At 44.5% G+C, this 21,590-nt stretch overlaps 1 protein-coding gene across 1 annotated transcript in view; it reads left to right on the top strand.

Annotated features, from left to right (window-relative positions):
- Ext2 (exostosin glycosyltransferase 2) overlaps positions 1 to 21,590 on the top strand; it is a 130,537-nt gene that overhangs the window by 78,592 nt on the left and 30,355 nt on the right. The window contains exons 9-10 of the mRNA XM_040745901.1: positions 4,129 to 4,318; positions 13,941 to 14,107. Coding sequence (XP_040601835.1) covers positions 4,129 to 4,318; positions 13,941 to 14,107 — 357 coding nt within the window. The remainder of the gene's footprint in view (positions 1 to 4,128; positions 4,319 to 13,940; positions 14,108 to 21,590) is intronic.

Here is a 21,590-nt window from a genome sequence, read left to right as displayed (position 1 = left end):
AAAAGAACAAATGGTGGAAATAAAAATAGTGTATTTGGGAAGTAGCAGGGGTAGAATTCGGGTAAACCAGGACACTGGGGAATGCTGGTGAAGGTGGAGAGGAGGCATGATTTCACAGAGTCAGTGCTGAGAGAGATCTGAGATTGCTTAGACTGACCCACTTTTTGAAACATGTGAAAAACTATACAAGATCAGTCATTGGCTTCTTCCCCAGTGTCTGTGGATGCCCAGGACTGTACGTTTCCCTCCTCTGTACCAGGTAGCACCATCTAGGAATGTGACAGCAATGTCGGGAGGATTTAATAGAGAAACTGAGGCACAGAAGACATGAAGTACTTTGCCCAAGTTGCACAGCTGTTAAGAAAGAGAACCCCTACTCAGACTGAGGCCTCATGATTCCCAAACTGCCTCCAAAGGCGCTGACTCACCCTGCGAGTCACTTGAGTGGGCCCTGGCAGCGTGTCCACAGTAGGCTAGAGTCTGTCCCTGATGGATCTGTAGCTTACATGCGCCTCCTTGCTCATCTGAGTCTCTGGAGTTCCAGAAAAGGGCTGGCAGTATTTCAGTCGGTTAAGCTCCTTTCCATCTGCCCCCCATGTGCTGCCTTCCCCATGCTCCAGCCCTGCTTGGGATACAGGCCAGTAGTGTGGGAAATGGCAGTTCTTCCCAGCAAACTGCCCTGTTCCTTCTTCCCTTCCCTGACCACCACTTCCTAAGGACACCTGGGACAAAATCTGGCAGCATCTTGGAATGAGAATGAGGTGCCCTCAGGATGCCTCAGGTTAAATTCCAGGGCACCTATCCCCTGAAGCTGGCTTTGCAGTCTCTGGACCTCTCCTCCAAGCTGTGCAGCCGTCCAAGCGCATTGGCATTCTCCTCCCTCCTCGCACAGCACAGGCCTTGTTTTGTTGTTTTAATCGCTTTTCCTTCTGTGTCTATGGGATATTTACCTTTGTAAATTTATGTGACCATTTCATCTCAGGGTTGTATTGTGTTGTTTTTGTGTGTATTTTCTGCAGTCAAGGTTCTTGGGGATGATAGTTTCTCGTTTATTGGCCCAGAATTGATAATAAGGGTCAAGCATTTTGAGGACTTTTGTCTTAGTGAGGAGGTAGACATAGTGAGCGCTAGCTTCCCCTTCCCCTCCACTTCCTGATGTCTCCACTGAGTGGTGCATATGTAGAATTTGGGAGGGGCCAGTGTGCAGAGTGGAGCTGCCTGGGCTGTTTAGTTTCTATCACTGACCAGATAGCTTTCCTTGAACACAGTTTGTGGTCTCTAGCCTCGAGCTTCCATCACCTTGATGAGAACAACCCTGCCTTGGAGTTGTGAGTTTCAAATGAGCGAATGCATGTGAAACTCTGTGCATAGATAGCACTTATGTGCTGCTCACTGAGTCTTGCCTAGTTCCACAATTAGGTAGTCTTGCATGCTTCTTTTAAAAAGCAAACTCCCCTTTTTCTTTTCCATTTCAAATTGTGTTTTTTAGTGGACCTTCAGTTATATCATTTCTGGGCATGTGGATTGGGATAGTAATAGCAGAGGTACTCTTGGAGGAGAACCTGTGACTTAAAAATAAGGTCACCTGCTAACTTTTTAGTCCCATAGAAGTCAGGATAAGATGAAGACTGAGACTTGAAGCAGAGGTAGCAAGATTCTAGGGTATGGATACTAACATCAGCCACTGTTCTCAGACTGCAGTTCAGAGTCAGTATGATATCATGGCTCTCTCGGCTGTGAAGTCTAATAATAGCCATCTCTGGCCACATAGGCTCTAATATCCTGGTCATATGAGGGCTGCAGGAATCCCGTTCAGACTCTCTGAGTCCCCATCCCATGTGTACTCCATGTGTTTGTGTATACATTTCCTAGTCCGTGCTGTCACATCTGGCAGACAGCTGTTATCACATGTGGTGATGGGTGTCCATCAGTGGCATAGAGTAGATTGATAGGGCACCTCAGGATTCCAGAGTCTAAGGGCTGTAGGGAAGTGCAGGGCAGCCAGCATGACAGATGGACTTTACACATTCCCCTCCCGATGGAAACTGCAGTTCTGGGCTGTTAACATGGTAACATATGATTGTGGGTCTAGTTAATAACAATGATTGTATACTTACAAGCCACTTAGATGGGAAATGTTGCATATATTTTATCACAGCTTTTTAAATAATGTAATATAGAAGGGCCATTGTATTCTTTGTATGTATAGTGAGACGGAGTGAGAGGGAGAATGGGTACACATGCTTGTTTTCAAATACAGAAGCCAGATGAGGATGTCAGTTATATGTCTTTATCTCCACTCTGTCTTATTGCCCTGGGACACTGAGCCTGGGCTCTCCTTTTTAGCTATACTAGGTAGCTAGAAAGCTCCAGAGATCCCTCAGTCTCAATTCCACACAGCACTGGGATTATTGGTGCTTGTGAACGTGCCTGGCTTTTTTTACATGGATTCTAGGGATGTCCTCATGCTACCGAGCCATCTCCGCAGGCCCTGCTGTATTCTTGAAATGGGTGGGTTGTAGAGAACATGAATTCTATTCCAAGGAGGTTCTTAAAATATGTAAGACCATCTTAATAATAGTTTCTTATCTGTCATTAGCAGAGCAGAATTTTCACTTACATTGTTATGCTTAAACTAGTTAATATTCTTACAGTAGGTAAAAGATTGCATTCTTTTATTACCTTTTTCTCTTACTATCAAAACTTTGTTTTGAACAAGTTTCTAATTTATGGAGAGATTTTTAAGACTTGTCCAGCAAATTTATATTCCCAACCCTTCACCTTTGCCTCCTTGCTTCCCCCCTAAACAGAAATGGTGGCTTGCTTTATTGTTTCATCTTTCTGTTTGGTTTATTTCTCTCTATATTTTAAACACCTCTATGTTTGTTCTTTCTTGGTCTATTACAGTCTGAAGCCTTTGCCTCTCCTATTGTGTACTGAGATCATGCTTAATTTCTTTGATAGATTTATTTTTTTTCATATTCTGTGGTTTTGAGGTTTTTTTTTTTCTGGCACAGCCTATTAAATGGATGCTAGACTGCCCTGTTTTCCCCTCCTCCTCTTTCTCTCCCTCCCCCTCCCTCTCCTCCTCCTCCTCCTCCTCCTCTTCTATGTCCTATTTTTCCTCTATTTTTTTTTCTTTACTGGCTTGGAATATTTTACCACCTTTTAGCTTAGAAACTTCACCCTTAAACACACACACACACACACACACACACACACACACACACACCCTCTTGTGGTTTTTAACATTCAAGAGTTTTTTCTGATCTTTGATAGATATTTTAAAATAAAAGTAGCGTTTTCATGGATGAAAACTCTTCTCTCCCTGGGGGATAGCATTTGTTGTTTTAACTTGGTTTTGTGCATCCATTGTCTGTCTGCTCCGAGCTTTGTCTGTTTCTTTGGTCTGTGCCACTTCTGCTGAAGATGCTCTTGAACTGTCTGTGATTCGAGAATCTGTTCGTGATTAAGAGGGAGCTGCTAAAAGCTGATCAGAAGGTCTTTGTGAACCCAAGTACTGCCTGAGGGCTTCCCTGGGAGCTGGAGGGTCCAAGACAGCCACATGGCTGGGAATGGAAAGAGGGATGTAGGGCTCCTCACTTAATTAACATTGGAGTTTTATCCTGAGTTTGCCTGTGTTCCTGTCTGGAGATCCCATTCATTTTCACAGAGAATCAACCTGACCGAGAGGGAGAAAGGGAGGGTTTGTGAACTGGAGTTGGACATCCCCACACAGCTATTTAACCAGCCCCGCTCTCAGCGCCTTCCACCCCCTCCCTCCTCTACAGTTGGAGCTCCCGGCTTCCCCTCACAGGCTGTTGCAGGTGGGCACCCTCACTCTGCCCTGTGGTCCTCTCCAAACCTCTCAGCCTTCCAGCTCTTCGTCCATCTCCCTGCCATGGAGTCATATCCTTTCATAGTCGTCAACCGCTACCTCAGTGGTTGGGGAGGAAATGGAGGTAGACGTGTGCTTTAAATCTGCTGTGTGGAAATGTCTTCTCAGCTCAGATTTCCGTGCCCTTTCAGTGGTGTCGGATGGTGTGGAGGGGACACTTGTAACAATGGCTTAGCTCTTGCTGGTATTGCTGCAGCTCCTCTGATCTACACCTTCCTGTCCTCTTGCAGAAGTGGACTAGTGTGAGCAACCCTCTCTTCCTCCCGCTGATCCCACCACAGTCACAAGGCTTCACTGCCATCGTCCTCACCTATGACCGAGTGGAGAGCCTCTTCCGGGTCATCACCGAGGTATCCAAGGTGCCCAGTCTGTCCAAGCTGCTGGTGGTGTGGAACAATCAGAATAAAAATCCCCCAGAAGGTAAGGAGAATGAAGAGGTACAGTGCTCGGGAGAGGCCCATTTAGGGCTTTCATGCACCCCTTAGTTGCACTGATTTGGGTGGACACATGCTCCCATCCTCTGCCAACAACATTGCCAGGCTCAGGCAACCTGACCCTGCTTTCTGAGTCATCTCACCCGTAGCATTCTAGTGTGGCCCAGTGAACTCTGCGCCCTGGCATGCCCTGAGCCACAAGTGTTTGAGAGCTTAGGAGTCAAGGGGATCAAAGGCTATCCGCCTTGGGAAAACAGGCCTCAGCTTCCCTCTGCCATCCCAGCCGATTTGTTTACATGAAAACTCAGTTTAAAGGGCATTAGTTTTCTGCTCCCTTATCTCTGTTGTGATATTGAGCCCCCCTTCAACAGAACAAAACAAAACAAAAAGATAGCCCCTGTTCTGGTTGGGAGGTCAGCTGCCCAACACTTGTAGCCTTGCAGCCTAAACTGGATTCTCACAGAAACTGGCCAGTTGCCCCGTCACTTTGTCCCCTGCTTTGGCCATCCCTGTCATCTGCTGCTGCAGCTAGGGTTGAGGCCTGTTTGATTAATTGGATTTGTTTTTAATTCGAGACGCACAAGAGTTCATCCCACCTGCATTTAGCTTCACATTCAGCCTGTCTATTACTGATCCTAATCCCAGGACTTCAAAGCTCCTGCCATTTAGAGCCTATTAAAGCCAGGAAGTTTCTGATGGATTAGAGCAAGGAATGAGTTTGAAGTTTGTAATGTGCACCACTGTCACCGATAAGGTCTAGTTTATTGCCTGACAGTAGTATCTGTGCTTTTTATGGCGGGTCCCTTTAATTGGGTACACTGAAGTCACGATGGCTAGTCCTGGAAACCACCAGTGGTAGATCTAGAGTCCAGGCTGGGAGACAGCCTTATTTCTGTCTCTGGGGTAATTCAGAATTTGCTGAAGAAAATTCTTTAGTGTCTCTTAACACATTTTTTAAAAAAATGTACTTTGTAGTGTGTTCAGTCTCTGAAAGAGTCATATACTCTGTTTAGGTTTGAGGAGCCAAAATTTGTGTAAAATAGATTCTTGATTATTTTTAAACCTCATTTATTGTGTGTTATGATGACGCATGTGTATGCAGGTACATATGTGCCACAGCACTCATGTAGAGGTCAGAGGACAACTTTAGTGTGTGTGTGTGTGTGTGTGTGTGTGTGTGTGTCTATATGCCATGCATGTGTATGGAGGTCAGAACACAACTGGCAAGCCTGTGTCCTTCTGCCATGTAGGTCTACAAGATCAAACTCAAATGATTGGGCTGACTGGAAAGCGCCTTTACTGGCTGACTGTCTCACCAGCTCATATACCATTTTCACACGCGTTAACGGGATCAAACTCAGGTGGCCATATTGTTCAAAGAGGGCCTTGACTTGATGGATCATCTCCCTGGCCCAGTAAGTAACTCTTTAAATAAAAGCCCTATGTGATGTTCCAAAGCATAGCTGCTTTTTAATTATCTTTTTCCCTTGTTACTATAACAGGGCCAGTTTTAAGAATGTCTGTTTTATTTGGTTGATTCTTAGTAAGAAAGGAACACTAGATGTGGTGGAGCACACCTAAATTCACATCCTCAGTGATGATGATAATGGAGATGGTGGTGGTGGAGAAGAAAGGGTGTATGGCATAAAAAGGTGTTGACATAATCTGAGATGGAGGGACAAGGGTGACTAGGGAAGGAAACAAAAGAAAATTTAAAAAATGAGGGCAGGGATTAGAGAGAACATCTTTGGTACTCCTGGCTTTGTGAATTGTAGCTGCCTTTTCCCAAAGAAGTGAACTAAGATCCAGGGCCTGCATAGCGAACTGGCCCTTCACTTACAGAGGGTGCTTCTGCTTTAAGATGGAAGACGCCTCTTTCACTCTGCATCCGTGTGCATGCATTTGTTCCTGTGTCTAAGGCTACCATCTTAGAGGATAGCCACCCAGCCCCATCCTTCAGTCCTAACCACGAGGCCAAGTACAGGCTCTGTGGCTGGTGATAGAGATGCCAGTGACTGATTGGATCTTTCCAGCGGCCAAATATGTACTGAGCTATTTATCCCTCTGTGCCCCATAAGCACACACAGTTGTCATCTGTCAGTCAAAAACAAAATAGAACATAAAGCCTGCCAAAGAGGCTTCTGCTTGTGGCCACTTTGATGAGCTGTGAGTCTGAGTCACTTCTCTGGGGGCAGGTATGAAAGACAGGCTGGCCGTTGGCTTCCAGGCTCTGCACTGTGAGATGAAAGGCAGAGCGCAGTCCTGCATTTGGAGCAGGGTAATTCTGTTAATTTTTGGTAGACCTTACTAAAATATAGTGGTTAATACTATGACCAAGAATTTAGTTTAGGTTTTGAATACTTTGGCTCTAAGGAGGAAAAAGCCTGATGAGTCCTAGGTTGTGGTGTGTGTCAGCTGGGCTGGCTGTTTTTGCAGGTCAGAGCCCTGGCTTTGACAATTTGGTTGTTCAAGGAGAACGTGATGTGGGTGTTTGTTCAGTTGGTAAGTGAGGCTGTCAGTCATGGTCTTTGTGTCAGTGCAGGCATCAGATTTTCATCTGCATGTTAAAAAAAAGAAGAAATAGACAAGCATAAGGCTTTGGATGTTAGAGGCAACTGTGATGTTCTTCACTTACTCTATATTTGCTAAGATAAATATTGTGGTTAGCATGTCTGCTGCTGGGTGGATTAGTGAAGGCAGCAACCTACTCCTTCCTATTTTAGTTTTTCATTTTCCAACCCAATCAAATACTTTTAACTTTGGGTCACAGTTAAGTCTAAACTGCTGAGTTTAAAGTTTAAGTAAATACGTAGGCTAGGCAATAGAATTTCCAGTGAATTTTCAGCATATTGTTTTTGAGGTGTGTTGAAAGAAAAAGGTCACTGTCCTCCTCTTTCCCAGCTCTTCAGCTCTAATCTTGATGGATATAGAGAATATATTTGATATCAAGAATATTTGCCTAGCCATGTGAATTTTGTCCAGGTGTAATTCAAAAAAGTTTGAGAACTTTTTTGAAAAATAGATTTTTATGTGCTGTTTTGATCATGTTTTTCTTCTTCCCCAGTTTTTCTCAGATCCTCCCCCTTTCCCTACCCATCCAAATTTATGTTCCTTTCTCTCACTCTTTTTAAGACAAATAATAAAACAAACAACAACACAAGAAAACACATACCCACAAAAGCAGAAGTCAAGATAAAAAAGCAAAAGATGAATAAGACAAAAAATTCTCAACATCAAGTGAAGTGAAATGAAAGATCTACAAAAATACCATTGAGTTTGTTTTATGTTGTCCTGGGTGTGCGGCCTGCCCCAAGTATGGTTATATACCCAGTGAGACTCCATTGGAGAAAACTATTTTTATTCCTTTGCCAATGGGTAACAGTTGCAGACAGCTTCTTGGTTAGAGTGGGGGCCTGTCTCCACTTATCCCTCTCAGTGATGGGACCCTGTCCGGTCTAAACCCGTGCAGGCCTTGTGCACACTCTCACAGTCACTGGGAGTTCATATGTGCATCAGTCCTGTTTTGTCTGGAAGATGCTGTTTCTGTGGAGTTATCCATCGCCTTTGTCACAATCTTTCTGCTCCTTTTCCACATAGATCTCTGAGCTTTGAGGGCAGGGCTATGATGATGACATCCCATTGAGGATTTAGTGCGCCAAAATCTTTCTCTCTACATATTAGTCAGTTGTGGGTCTTAGTTGTGGGTATTAGTTCCCATCTACAGCAAGAAAAAGCTTCTCTGATAAGGGTTGAGTGAACCACTGATCTATCAGTATAGCAGTATGTCATTTGGAGTCATTTTATTGCTGTGTTCCTTTAGCAGGGCAATAGTATGTGATTTTCCCTTAGACCTATGGTGTATATATCTCAGCTTTTTGGCCATGTTAGCAGTATCAAATATGGATTCCATCTCATTTAGTGGGCGTTAAAACCAATCAGAAAGTAGTTGGTTAAAACTATAACATTTGTGCCACTGTAGTGCCTCTATATCTTGTAGGTCATTGTTGTAGGTTGTAGAGTTTATGACTGAGTAATATTGATGACTGCCATTCATTCTCCTCTAGAGTGCAGAGTCTTTTCCAACATGGGTGAAGCTTCTAGATAGATATCATCTAAAAAAGTATCTGGGATAACTCTAACCAAGCCTAACCAAGCAAAATGGAAACATGTAAAATAAAAAGTTTAAGACACTGAATAAAGAATTGAAGAAGACACCAGAAGATGGAAAGGTCTCCCATGCTCGTAGATTAATATAGGATTAGTATTGTGAAAATGGCCACCCTATGTCTTAGTTACCTTTTGATTGCTGTGAAGAGATACCATGGCCAAGGCATCTTATAAAAGGAAGCAACTAATTTGGGGCTCGTGGTTTCAGGGGGTTCCCATGACCATCATGGCAGGGAACATGGCAGTCGGCATTGTGCTAGAGCAGTAGTTAGGAGCTTACATGTTGGGACAACTATGTGGCAGAAAGGAAACAACTGGATTGGTATTTTTTTTGAAACCTCACAGCCAATGACACACCTCCTTCAACAAGACCACATTTTCTAATCCTTCCCAAACAGTTCTACCAACTGGGGACCAAGAGTTCAAACACAGGAACATATGGCAGCAACCACACTACAAAAATCAATCCATAGATTGAATGCAATTCCCATCAAAATGCCAACATAATTCTCAGAAATTCTTAATCAACTTCAGGTCTGAATTAACACCAGGAGCTGCCCTCCACCCCCAATTCATATTGTGACTATCACAGTCCTTAGTGGGCAGAGTGGAGCTAGCTGCACTTGTCAGCATGGCTCGCTCGGAAGGAGCAGCAAGAAGAGTTCCCTTAATTGAGCTCTACTCTGGAATAGAGATGGCAAGTCTTAGGGAACTACTATATAAACGAACCCTTCTGCTGTGGCCAGTTCAGGACTGGCTTCAGTCAAGCCTAACACTACACACTTTTGCCATTGCTGGAGAGGCTTCCCTCTGCTTGCACCTCTCTTGATGCTTGTGTAGGCAAAGCAAGTCAGTATACAGTATACACCCATGACACCGGGGATCCCTCTCTTCTTTGGGCTAGAGTGGACTCACCAGGGTACCTGGCTCTACTCTTTGTCTTTCACAAACTTGGGGGTTTTCCCCACAAATCGTACTCTTCTGGTTTCATCGAATGAATGGTAACATTTCTGATCTACCTGCTACAGTCACGAGGGTGTGATGTCCCATTTAGAATGTAAAGGGGTAAGGAAAGGAAACCCCGTGCAGATTGAGCTCTGGACTAGACCTGGAGATTTCTTGCTCTGACATTGTGTCCTCCTGCTTCATCAGGGTCATCCCAGTGTCCATCTGTCTGACCATACAGTTAGCAAAGAATCAGTTTGCAGGACTTCATAAGAATCCTTCTGTAAAAATGATGGTGCCACAGTGCCCACTACCAAATGCCACTCGTGTCCGAGGAGTGGGGACTGTGCTAAGTGTGTCATACGCGTCCTCTCCAGCTTCTCATCACAGCCTATGAGGAAGGTGCTCTCATTCTCATTCTACAAAATTAAGAAAAATGAAGCTCAGATTGGTAATTTACATACATCACAAAGCTGCACATGGCAGAGTTGGTGGTGAGCTTGGGCCATTGAATCTGAAGCCTGTCCTTTGCACTCAGCCTGCCAGGCTGGTCTGTATTTTCAGATCTCCAACCTGGAATTATGTAGAAGAGCTAGATCCAAGTCAGAGACTCAGAGAAGGTGAGCTGTTTTGGAAGCACGGTTCTCTCTCCTGTGTGCCCTAAGCCTCCATTCTGCCTCGTCTATCTGTCCTGATGTTTTTAAACACAGCCTTTCTAGGGTTAAAAATCACACATAGGTTGCCTGTGTTCAGGGCTCTGCTCCTGAACTTCAGTCTGTCTGCCCAGCAGGAGTGCCAAAGCCTGAGGCTTGGACTGCCCTTCTCCAGAACAGGTGAAGAGAGGGCAGCATTCTCTTCCGCTCTGTCTCGTGATGGCAATGGCCATGCACCATTTAAGTAGAGGCTCCTTTGGTCAAAGCTGAATTGGCTACCCAGATTCCACCCAGAACAGGGGAAAGTGATTGTGTGTGTTGAATAGCCGTGACTCATTCTGGGCCTCCATCTGTACCCCATATCATCCTCCTTGGCTTTCATCACTCTCTAAAACTTCCCCATCAAAGACTTTACAGGGGCAAGTTAGCTCTTTATGGACATCGTCTCGATGGATATATATAGGTCTCTTTGGATATATATAGGTCAAGAATGTGGAAGTGCCTGTGGGGTGAACAAGCGGTACACACTCCCAAGTGAAAGTCCAGATTCCACACAGCGCAGAGGCGTGTTTCCACTTAGCTGGAGCAGCTAGCTGCTTTCCTGTACAGACGGGTAAATGGAGCGGTTTGTTGCCTTGTGGAATTAACAGGGCCAAAGTTCCATGGCTTCAGTTTCATTATTCAGTGAGGTGTTTTCAGTCCTGTAGCAGGGGTTCTAGAAGTAGGCACAGTGAGCCAGAAGCATAATCTTAGCACTCAAGTGGCTGAGGCAGGAGCATCACAAGTTTGAGACCAGCCTTGACTCCAACAGTGTCTCAAAGAACAAACAGAAGAGTAGGGTTGGGAAGCTGAACTGTGGCTATGGTCAGGGTGGTTGATGTGTTATATCTAAAGTGAATCACCTTGCTGCCACTAACACAGAAAAACACTTTGTCTTGCTAATAAACTGAGACTTCCAGGGGAACACATAACTAACAGTTGGTGAATGCTTGCCATCTGCCAGGCACTGTGCCGCTAAATTCATTCATTCATTCATCCCCACTGGGCATGGGGGGGGAGGAGAAGGAAAGAAAGGCAGAGAAAAGGAAGATTACTGGGGGTGAACTTGGGAGGCCCAGTCCCCAGCTGGGTCTGAAATTGAGTTTGCTGAGGAGAGTTGGGGCTGTGGCCCACTGGCTGATGAAGCATGCTGAGATGTCACAGACTAGGGTGACATCAGAAAAAAGATTCAACAGGAAGCTGTCAGGCATTGGTACTGAACTTGCTGGAATACTGGCCAGAGCTTCAGTGGACCTCACCTGAAGCTACCCCTGTGGAGAGCCTTGGCTGAGCTACAGCTGGGCATCCCCAGAAGCTGAGGGATGCTCCTCAGGCCTGCCACTCACATTTGCTGCCCACTTGTGGACTACTATAGGAGCACGAAGTCAAAAAGGCACACCAGAACCAATGAGGCTTCCTTCCTGTGAGGCCGCTCCTTGCCTTCTCCTGATGAAGCATACCCATTGTGCCAGTGCCTCAGACCAGGGCACAAAGGCTGAATTTGAAGCTGTGAGGCAGAAACCTCAGTGACAAATCATTTCTTTAAGCATGATTTACAAACCGTGGGTCTAGACGCCCGTACCATCCTCCAGACTCCAAAATGCTGGTCAGGTTTGTTGTTCCTGTTGTACCGTGTGGTACCCAAATGTGAACAGGAATCGAGCACAGTCATTCTCTGTATGAATCGGGTACCCTGTGCATCCCTGGGGTCTTGGAGGAGTTGAGAGGGTACAACTGCTTTCATAGTAGTGTTGAGTTTTTCTCTCCTTTTCCCATCTCTCCTTTCTCACAGTGGATGGCAGAGTTTTCCACAGCCTACATGATATGGCATTTCTGCTCTGCCAGCTAATGGCATGTGTACATGTGTTTTACAATTTCCTGATTTAACGTATAGCATAATGAGTAGTGTGTATTTGTATGTATGTGTTTGTATAAATGCATACATATGTATGTATATTCAATGTACATTCAACTCCTTAGGGATTCCTGACACTTTTAAGAACATACGCTAATTCTGAGGCCACAAGGTTTGAGAACCTAGTAGTTAAGGCTGGATAGCCTTCTTTGTTGTAGGTGTTTACTCGGGTTTATGAGGATCTGAGATTTAGTAGCTATATGACAGGGATTTTATTTGTCTTAAGTAAGGAATCTGATGCAAACAAGAGTCAGAATGATTTTTGGATCTTCAGTGATTTATCCCAGGTTTAGAGAAACAGACCTCTCACACTGCAGTGGATTATGGCACAGGTCATATTTTGTCTTTGTTGTTAATAGACTTAAATATTAGAATTATTGTTTCTTACCTGTGTACTAGTGGACAAGTCACCACCTCCCAGAGGTATGTAGACACTACTTTGACAGTAGTTTCTGACCAGTGGAAGGTCATCAAGTATATTGGATGATGCCACATCTCTGAGAGATCTAGCTATGCCCACTGAGCAGTAAAGTCCCCCACTCTGTTGACTCCTGAGAAGGGACTTCCTCAGTATCTCACAGAAAACCGGCACGATGGCTCAGTAGAGAGAAGAATGTGTGTACACACCAGTTCAGTTCTTGGATCCCTACATTCAGTGTGATGTGTGCACACACACATGCATACCCATCCACTAAATACATAAGAAAGCCAAGAGGCTTATAAAAACTAATAGAAAAGGCAGAACTCTCATTTATATGCCCACATATGTACCACAAATGCTTGTTGATAATGTGCCTTTTGTAAACAGAATTTTTTGGAGTTGGCCACTTTATGCCCTGCACCATATAGGCTTATTAAAATTGGAGATATCTAACTTAACTACAGGGCCTCTCTGTTACATTGACCCTTTCTAAGACCCCTGGGAGCACCCAGCAATGAGTTACATATTTGTATTATTCTATTCTGTTATACTCTGCAGAGCTCAGATGCTCAACATTTGGTCAGACCAGCTTTTCCCTTTGACTTTCCTCCATCTTGCTGCTTCTTGAGTTTGGTGACTTAGGAGTAGATGAGACCAGATCTTCCCAGGATCACACGGCGGACTTTTGGGAAGCAGCACACTTAGCCTTCCTAACAAATGTGTGAAGAACCTGGGGTCTCTGTACATCGGTACCATACTAACCAACAAAGCATTGACTTCATGCTTTGCTAACTGCACACTTTACAAGAGTGACCCTGCAGTGGAGTTGCTCCAGTCATTTCACAGTAAATTGGGGGCAGGACAAGGAGAGTCACGGGTTGTTGTTTTTCCATATACTAGGAAATCCCACATAATCAGACCTAGAAATCTGACACTTGCTCTATAAATTGGTCGTGCTGAGAAGCCGAACCTGGTAAGTCAAGAGGAGAGGGTGAAGTGTTGAGTAACGAAAGCAGCACTCAGCCAGGGGTATGGGCTGTGCTTCACTGGTGAGCTCCACCCCCCACTGGCTGCCATGGCTGCACAGGGGATGGCAGGCATCCTCAGGCAGGAGCTGAGTTTCCTAGCAGACCTTCAGGCCAGTTTTGAGTTGAGTGCGCTGGCAGAAAAGCACTTTGCAGAGTGTCTGCCGGGTGAGGTAAAGTTTAGGCAGGAAAGGTCCTGAGACTGGTGACCTGGACTTTCTGTCCCTGTAGCCCCAGTTAGGAGTTGGAGCCAATTGAGAACAGGTAGTGCCATAAAGGTTTGAGGAGGATGGTGCATTGATGGGAACCTCCCCTCCCACAACTGGTACCTCTGCACTTAAGAGTCCCTGGCAGAAGCTTCCCCTCCCTGTGATAGGACAGGATACTCTGACTCCTCAAAGAGCTAGGTGAGTAGAAAAGACTTTCTTTTATTCTTCTTCCAGAATCTCTCTGGCCCAAAATCCGTGTTCCCTTGAAAGTTGTAAGGACTGCAGAAAACAAGCTGAGTAATCGTTTCTTCCCATATGATGAAATTGAGACGGAGGCTGTCCTGGCCATCGATGATGACATCATCATGCTGACCTCTGATGAGCTGCAGTTTGGTTATGAGGTAAGGCTCTTTTCAGCAGTTCACCGAAAGGCTAGGTGTTTCATTCTCTAGAGCTGTGATTGCTAAACTTTCCATCATGTGCCTGAGAGTGGGCTAGAAAGCTATCTTCGAAGTCCTAGGGAAGCCCAGTTCCCCAGTGACAACTGTACCCAGTTTTGGGAACTCCCAATGAGAGTCCCAGGGGATGCTTTCTAAAACCTGTCTCTAGCACTGAACAATCTAATCGGCTCCAAGCATAGCATTCCTGTGTCCTCGGCCACTGTCTCCACAGCAGTAAAAGCATGAAGTCCAGAAGTGGCGGCATTGGCAAGCATTTGAAAAGCAGCCTGCCTGCAGGTGGCTTGCTCTCTGAGCTCGACATGGACAGACTGGATGCTTGTCTCTGTCACTGCCCCTTTGGGGCAGCTGATGGATTAGGTTGATTCAGGGGAGCGTGGAGACCAGGAAAGGTCTCCCCAGGGGAAAGTGCCAGGGTTGAAGCTTGGCACGCACAGTGGAAGCTGGTGAGCCTGTCAGGGAGGATGTGTGTGAGATGCGTGCTGCAGGAGTCACCGAGGTGTGACGAAGCCCAGCAGAGTACACAATCCCTTAGCTCCTGCTGGCACAGGGTGCAGTGCTGAGATATCCCATGGTCACACTGCCTTTGGAGGAGACGAACCATTTCCTTGGGTTTTCTCCGGACCTGTTGGATTTAGGGTCTTAAGAAATGAAAATTAAGACAGCATGATAATGCACATCTTTAATTCTGGTGGAGGAAGAGGTGGGGGGCAGAGGCAGGAGGACTTCCGAGTTTGAGGCCAATTTGATCTTCATAGCAAGTTAGGGGCATCCAGAGCCACACAGTGAGAACCTGTTTATAAAAACATGAAAACCTATCCAATGCAACCATATTTTTTGCATATGTGTTATTACATAAATTTCTTTGAGTCCTTAAAGATTGATTTAAGATGGAAGAGGAACCCACACATACATGCTACCAAAAATTAAAAGCTAAGTTTTCCCCATTTTAAATATAGTCCCATTTGAGTGTGAGAGAAAGCCATTCTGGCGTAGATTAACTTGTGACCCTCTGTCAGGTGTTTGGCCAGTGAGAAATAGGGCAGTATCTGGCAGAGCCTGTACTGTTTCATCTTTTGGATTTACTTTCATTCATAGGAAGTGGCTTAGGTCATTGTACCTAGGATATGAATGATATTTACTGTACCACATGTGCTGGCCAGTTTTATGTTACCTTGATACAAGCTTAGCGTCATTTTGGAAGAGAAAGCCTCGATTGAGAAAATGTTCCACCAGATTGGCATGTGATCTAGCCTTTGGTACATTTTCTTGTCTAGTGATTGATTGTGGGATGTGCCACCCCTGGGTTCTTGGTCCTGCATGCTGTAAGAAAGCAGGCTGAGCAAGTCAGGAGGAGCAAGCCAATAAGTAGCACCCCTCCATGGCCTCTGCATCAACTCCTGCCCTGACTTCCCTGGATGATGGACTGCAAGTTGTAAAGTGAAATAAATGGTTTCTTCCCCAAGTTGCCTTTGATCATGGTGTTTCATCATAGCAGTAGAAACCCCAAGACACCATTTTTCCTACTTTTGTAGAAAGAAGATCGTAAAGTGTTTCTCTAAGCAAACCAGAGAAGGGCCTCTTCATTGGTACAGCAGTTCCAAACTGTATCTGTTTGCTCAGTTTCTTGGCAAAAGTGAAGTGGGAACAAGGATATTCAAAGATAATGCCCAGATAGTTGGAATCTATATGGTCACTCTCTCTGGTTACTGTGAAGGAGGTCTAGACAAGAAGGCTAAGATGAATGCATTCCCAAGACCTCTTTCAACCTTGCGATTAAACCTGCTTCTTAGCTTATTGCTTCATACAATGGCAGTGACAGTTTGCCCCCTCTCAGGATGAACTTTCATAGCGCCTGCCAAACAGACAGCTCAGGAAGCACTTCACAGAAGCCACAGTAGTGCCACTATTCTTACTGTAGCTGCAATCGTCATCATGACTCTCCAGTGATTCTCCTGGGGCTTCTGAGACTTACTGCCCGTCGGCTGCTCTGTTGAGAGTATGTCTGTGGTAAGGGAGCTCAGCTGACTGTGGATTCAAAAGATGGAGAACACGGTTGCTTCCAAAGTCCAGCTTCCACTCCAAATCCTTGAGTTAATTGCTGTGCAGCAATTAGCAGCCTCAACTAAGTTAATAAATGAGTTAATGAAAATTGGCATCCTAGGGGAATTGTATCAGAGCCCAGAACCATTCCTTGGCAGTGAGCAGAGTCTGTTGGGATTATGGTTTTGTTACTGTCTACTCTTCCTCTCACCTGAAAGCTCAGGTGTGGCTGTTTCAAAGAAGCTTCCAGTTCCAGGCTAGGTGAGCTTCAGAAGGTTCAGTACATCTTTAAATAAACAAGGAAGTCGTTACCTCTGAGATTTTCTGTTTAGTGTCCATTTTTCCTTCTAGAATGTGAGCACCAGAGTCAGAACCATGGCTATCTCATTCATTGGCATACTCTTCATGCCTAGACCAGGTAATTGAGCTTAGCAGTTACTCAGTGATGTTTAATGAATAACTGATCCCCATAGCCAAAGTGCATGTGCACAGTAAGGCACAGACCTTAGCTTCTGCTCTGTGCTGGTTCATAATTTAGATGCAGTGGTATGATAAAACAATTTGAAATGTTAAAAATATATAAATGTTAAACATATATATATATATATATATATATATAATAACAGAATACCTGAGGCAAACTGGCTTTATATTATATTTATTTGTTTTGTTTGTTGTTTTGTTTTGTTTTTGGAGTGGACATTTTGTTTTGTTTTTCTTAGTTTTGTTTGATATGTGATCTCATGTACCCCAGGCTGACTTCAAACTCACTACCTGGTAGAGGATGACCTTAACTTCTGATCCTCCTGCCTCTACCTCCTGAGTTCTAGGAATATAGGTATGCACCACCACAGCTGGCTGAATGGCATTATAAAACAGAAATTCAGTTTCCAGTTCTAGACAAAGGCAGGTGCCAGTATTGGCTTACTTCTAGCAAGGACCTTATGATTGCTGCCGCAGTGGGAGGAGCATGTGTGGGAGAAGAGATCATGTCAAAACAGGAAGTCAAAGAGCAGTTCAGGGGTCAGGTCTTCTAACAGCTCATCTCCACAGAGCTTTGGGACCCATCAGAGTTCCTTTAATTCCTTCTGATGACTGTGCCCCCATTGACCCCAGGACCTCCCACCAGGTCCTGTCTCTTAAAGTTCCCATATCACCTCTGCATTGTTAAACTGAGGGCCAGGACTCCATCTACCATGTGAACCATAGGGGACATATCACATCCAAGCCATAGCAGCACCTGCCATGTCATCCCAGCATTCTTCCCACAGCATCTAAGGTCTAGAGTAATAAGAGCCCATGTTTGTGCTAATGCCGCTACACTGATATTCACAGGAACTTTCTTTGGTATAGCCAGAACCTGAAGGGAAACAAAACCAGTGTCAGTCAGTCCAAAGGGTAAGTGAACAGCAACATATCCTCCAATAGGAGTTGACTAAACAGTAACTAGAATTTGTTGGGGGAGGAGGAGCTAGGAGGCTGCAGTGCTGAAGACCAAACCCAGAGCCAAGCCAACACTCTGGCACTGATCTAAATCCCTAACCCTCAATAATAAATAAGAATGAACTGTTGATATATGCAACAATGTAGGTACTTTTCAGAGTAATTATGCTTAGTTAATGAAGTAACATGAAGAAGAGAACAGAGTTTATGAGTTCATATGTCTGGAATTCTAGAAAATGCATTGTGGGGACAGAAGATCAGTAGTTGCTTTCTCTGATCCTCAGTGCTAAGGTTGCAGGCATGTGCAGCCAGGAATGGGTTTTGTTTATTTGTCTTATGTAAGTCTTGGGAATCCAAGAACTTTTATCTGCTGATAGACACAAATTTCTAAAATTTAAATGGGAACGCACTAGCTTTGAAAAAAACAAAAAACCCAAAAACCCTTTTTGGAAAATAACAAAGTTGTAGCACTTACACTACCTTGTTTTAAGACGTACCATAAAGTTACAAGATACTCGTATTGATTCAGATTTAGTGAGATGGAATTTAGAGCTAAGAAATGGGTCACTGTTATATGAACTGTCTTAGGGAGACAAGAAACATCTCTTCAGCCCAGATGGGACTCCAACAGACCAAAGTAAGCATTCCATTCAAGTCTTATCTTAGTGACCTAATGAATTTATGCATGGTTCCTCACAGTAGTGTGGACAACTTTGCAGTACTACGCTAAAGGAGAAAATGTAACTGCCTATTATTGTTGTGGGAGAGCACTGTCTCATGAGTCTCTCTCTTTCTCCATGATGGAATGTTAGTCAGTCCAGTCTTGTGCAGGTCTTGTGTGGCATCTTCACAGCCGCTGTAAGCTCAAGAGGATACAGCCAGAGGTCAGTGTTCCCCAATGCTTAACACATGTGTCTAGCTAATTGTCAACAGAAGAGCCAGATCATTCAGTACAGATGATAAGGTCTTTTCACACAGTGATTTTGCAACATTTTCTTATCCATGTTTTCAAAATGGCCATACCGTCTACTATAAATAAACATCTAACTCACAGCCAGGTATACCTCACACCTTAATCACAGCACTTGTCTGAGGCAGAGTGATTGCAGGTTTGAGCCCAGCATGGCTTATATAGTGATTTCCAGGTCAGTTTGGGTTATATAGCAAGACTCTATCTAAAAATTAATGAATTAATATTTGTAAGTTCCAAGCTTGGAAAATCAAATTACAGAATACAACTAAAGCAGTCCTTAGGGAAAATTCATATCACTAAATTACTGGATTAAAAAAGAAAAAATCCTGAAACTAGGATGAAAAAGAAGCTGGGAAGAAAGTCAGCCTTTGGCAAGTGAGAAAAGGAAAGAATAAAGGCGAACAAGTGTGTAAAAGCAGTGAAGCAGAAAACTGGCCAACAGAGGAAACGAACATGTCCAGAAATTGGCTCTGAAAAGATTAACAAAGCAGATCAACTCCCAAGTTTGACCAATCAAAAAACAAAACAAAAACAAAAAACCCACAAAGCTACAAAATGGTCATTATCAGTCAGTATCAATAGTAAATGTTCCCTTTCCACTCCTCCTCCATCCTCATTCTCTTCCCCCTCCTCCCCTTCCCTTCTTCCTTCTCCTCCCTCTCTCTTTCCTTCCTCTTTTTCTCCTCCTTCCACTCATCCTCCTCCTGCCATGAAGGATACGAAACTCCTCTACCACACACTCCCTGACTATGATGTCTTCTCCAAGTTCCTGGAGCCAAACAACTATGGACTGAAATCTGGGAAACCCATGAACCAAAATAAATTCTTCCTCCCAGAAACTGTTTCTGTGGGGTATTTTGTCACCCTACTGAAAAAATAATGAATACAGGAATGGGTCATGGCTGTGACTGAACCTGGCCGTTTGACTCATGAACCTTTGGAGCAGGTTTACATGAAGAATTGCAAGAATTTGGAGAGCTACAGAAGCTCTAAAATGGTGTACACAGAGCTTTATGAGCCATTCTAATGGATACCCAGAAGAGAGGAACACTGATGGAAAGGTAGACAATATATGCTGAGTTCATGAAGTTTCAGAGGAATAAAGTCTCTGTTAAGAATTAGACCAAAAGCCATTGTGTTACTGGAAAGAATTTTCTATATTTTATCTGTGTTCTAAAACTTTGGCAGAGAAAATTTCAAGACTGTGTAGCATTCAGAATGTAGAGTGGCTATTGGTAGCTGCTTTCAGCCAGATTTACAGCAAGAAATAGTGGTAAAATGAAGAGCAGAAGGATCCAAAAGCATTGTGCCATCTAACCAGAAAAGGAATTTTGAAAGTTGCAGACAGAACGGGTGTGGTAGCCAAAGAGATTAGTATCATTAGAAAGAAGTCAAACTCTTTGTAGTTAGACAATAGAAAGATACCTTGAGGGTATCTCCGCAATTGGCCAGACCTTACCCCTCCAAGGTTCCAAGGTACAGAATTGTAAACTTATTTAAAAGACTTTCCCCTGACAAGATGATGCCTATAGAGCACCCTGCTTAGAGCTACCTAGAGCTTTCTTTCTTTCTTTTTTTTAATTAATTTTTAAAATTTGTTTTACATATCAACCACAGATTCCCCTCCCTCCTCTCTTCCCGTCCTCTCCTCCCACTTTCCACCACCCTCCCCATCCACTCCTCAGAAAGGGTAAGGCCTCCCATAAGAGTCAACAAAGCATATCAAGTTGAGGCTGGGTGAGGCAACTGCATAGGGAATAGGTTCCAAAAACCTAGCTCATGCACCAGGACAGATCCTGGTCCCACTGCTAGGGGTCCCACAACAGACTGAGCTACACAACTGTCACCACATGCAGAGGGCCTAGGGCGGTCCCATGCAGGCTGCCTAACTATTGGTCTTGGAGTCCATGAGCTCCCATGAGCTTGGGTCAGCTGCTTCTGTGGGTTTCCCTGTCATGATCTTGATAGCTCCCCTCACCCGTGCTCATATTATCCCTCCTCCCTCTCTTAAATTGGACTCCCAGAGTTTGGCCCACTGCTTGCCTGTGGATCATTGTATCTACTTCCGTCAGTTACTGGGTTAGGGTTCTATGATGGCAATTAGAGAAGTCTTTTAGTGGAAGACCGTGGTATTGTTCACTTGATTATGGTTTTGAAGGTATGCAAATTAAAGAGTGGGGAGGCTTCCTCTAACATTCAAAGGAATGCCTGGGAGGCCAGTGTGTGGCAGGTTTGGGATTCCAGCAGGCAGCTGCTAAGAAGGCAAAGCAAGATGTAGCTATGGGAATGAATTAAAATATGGTGGAGACTCAAGAGTGTTGAAGTTACATCTGCCTAGGAAAGCCATAGGCAATAAGTGGAACTTACGCCCAGGACAGGAGCCGTGAGGGATGCAAACTCAAGGTAGTGGAGGCAGGAAGCCTATTGGAGCACACATCCTGCTGTCACCAATCCAGGGTAGCAGCCGAGGAGCTGCAGAAGGTAGTGTTTGCTCTTTTGCATCTTGGTTTGATCCTTCTATGCTGTGCCTGTCTTTCTGTGATGGGAATGTTTATTCTGTGTCATTGTAACTTGCTGTTTGCTTTACAGTAAGCAGCTCACAGCTAAGAGTTTGCCTTGAGACACAGAGGAGACTTTGTACTTTTAAACAATGTTGGAACTGTTTAGACTTTGGGAACTCCTTGAGATGAACTAAATAACGTTTTGTATTATGAGATGGCCCTGAGCCTTTGGGGCCCTGGGGCAGAATATTATGGCTCAGCTATGAGATGGACCCACTAGCTCTAGTGTAGACCCTGGGCTCCTAGCCGGGTGCTGTTTGGAAGGCTGTGGGCTCGCTCTCCAGGGAGGTGGAACCCAGGGAGAGGAAGTGGGGCACTTGGCATGTTCCCAAGGAGCTCCTGTTGCTGCTGCCTCTCTCTCCCCTGTGTTTCCGAGGCTGTGACACTTTACCTCAGCTCATGGGCT

The sequence above is a fragment of the Mesocricetus auratus genome, unplaced genomic scaffold (genome assembly GCF_017639785.1).
Source record: "Mesocricetus auratus isolate SY011 unplaced genomic scaffold, BCM_Maur_2.0 Super-Scaffold_100004, whole genome shotgun sequence".
Taxonomy (NCBI): domain Eukaryota; kingdom Metazoa; phylum Chordata; class Mammalia; order Rodentia; family Cricetidae; genus Mesocricetus; species Mesocricetus auratus.
This window is presented reverse-complemented; position numbering and strand designations above follow the sequence as displayed.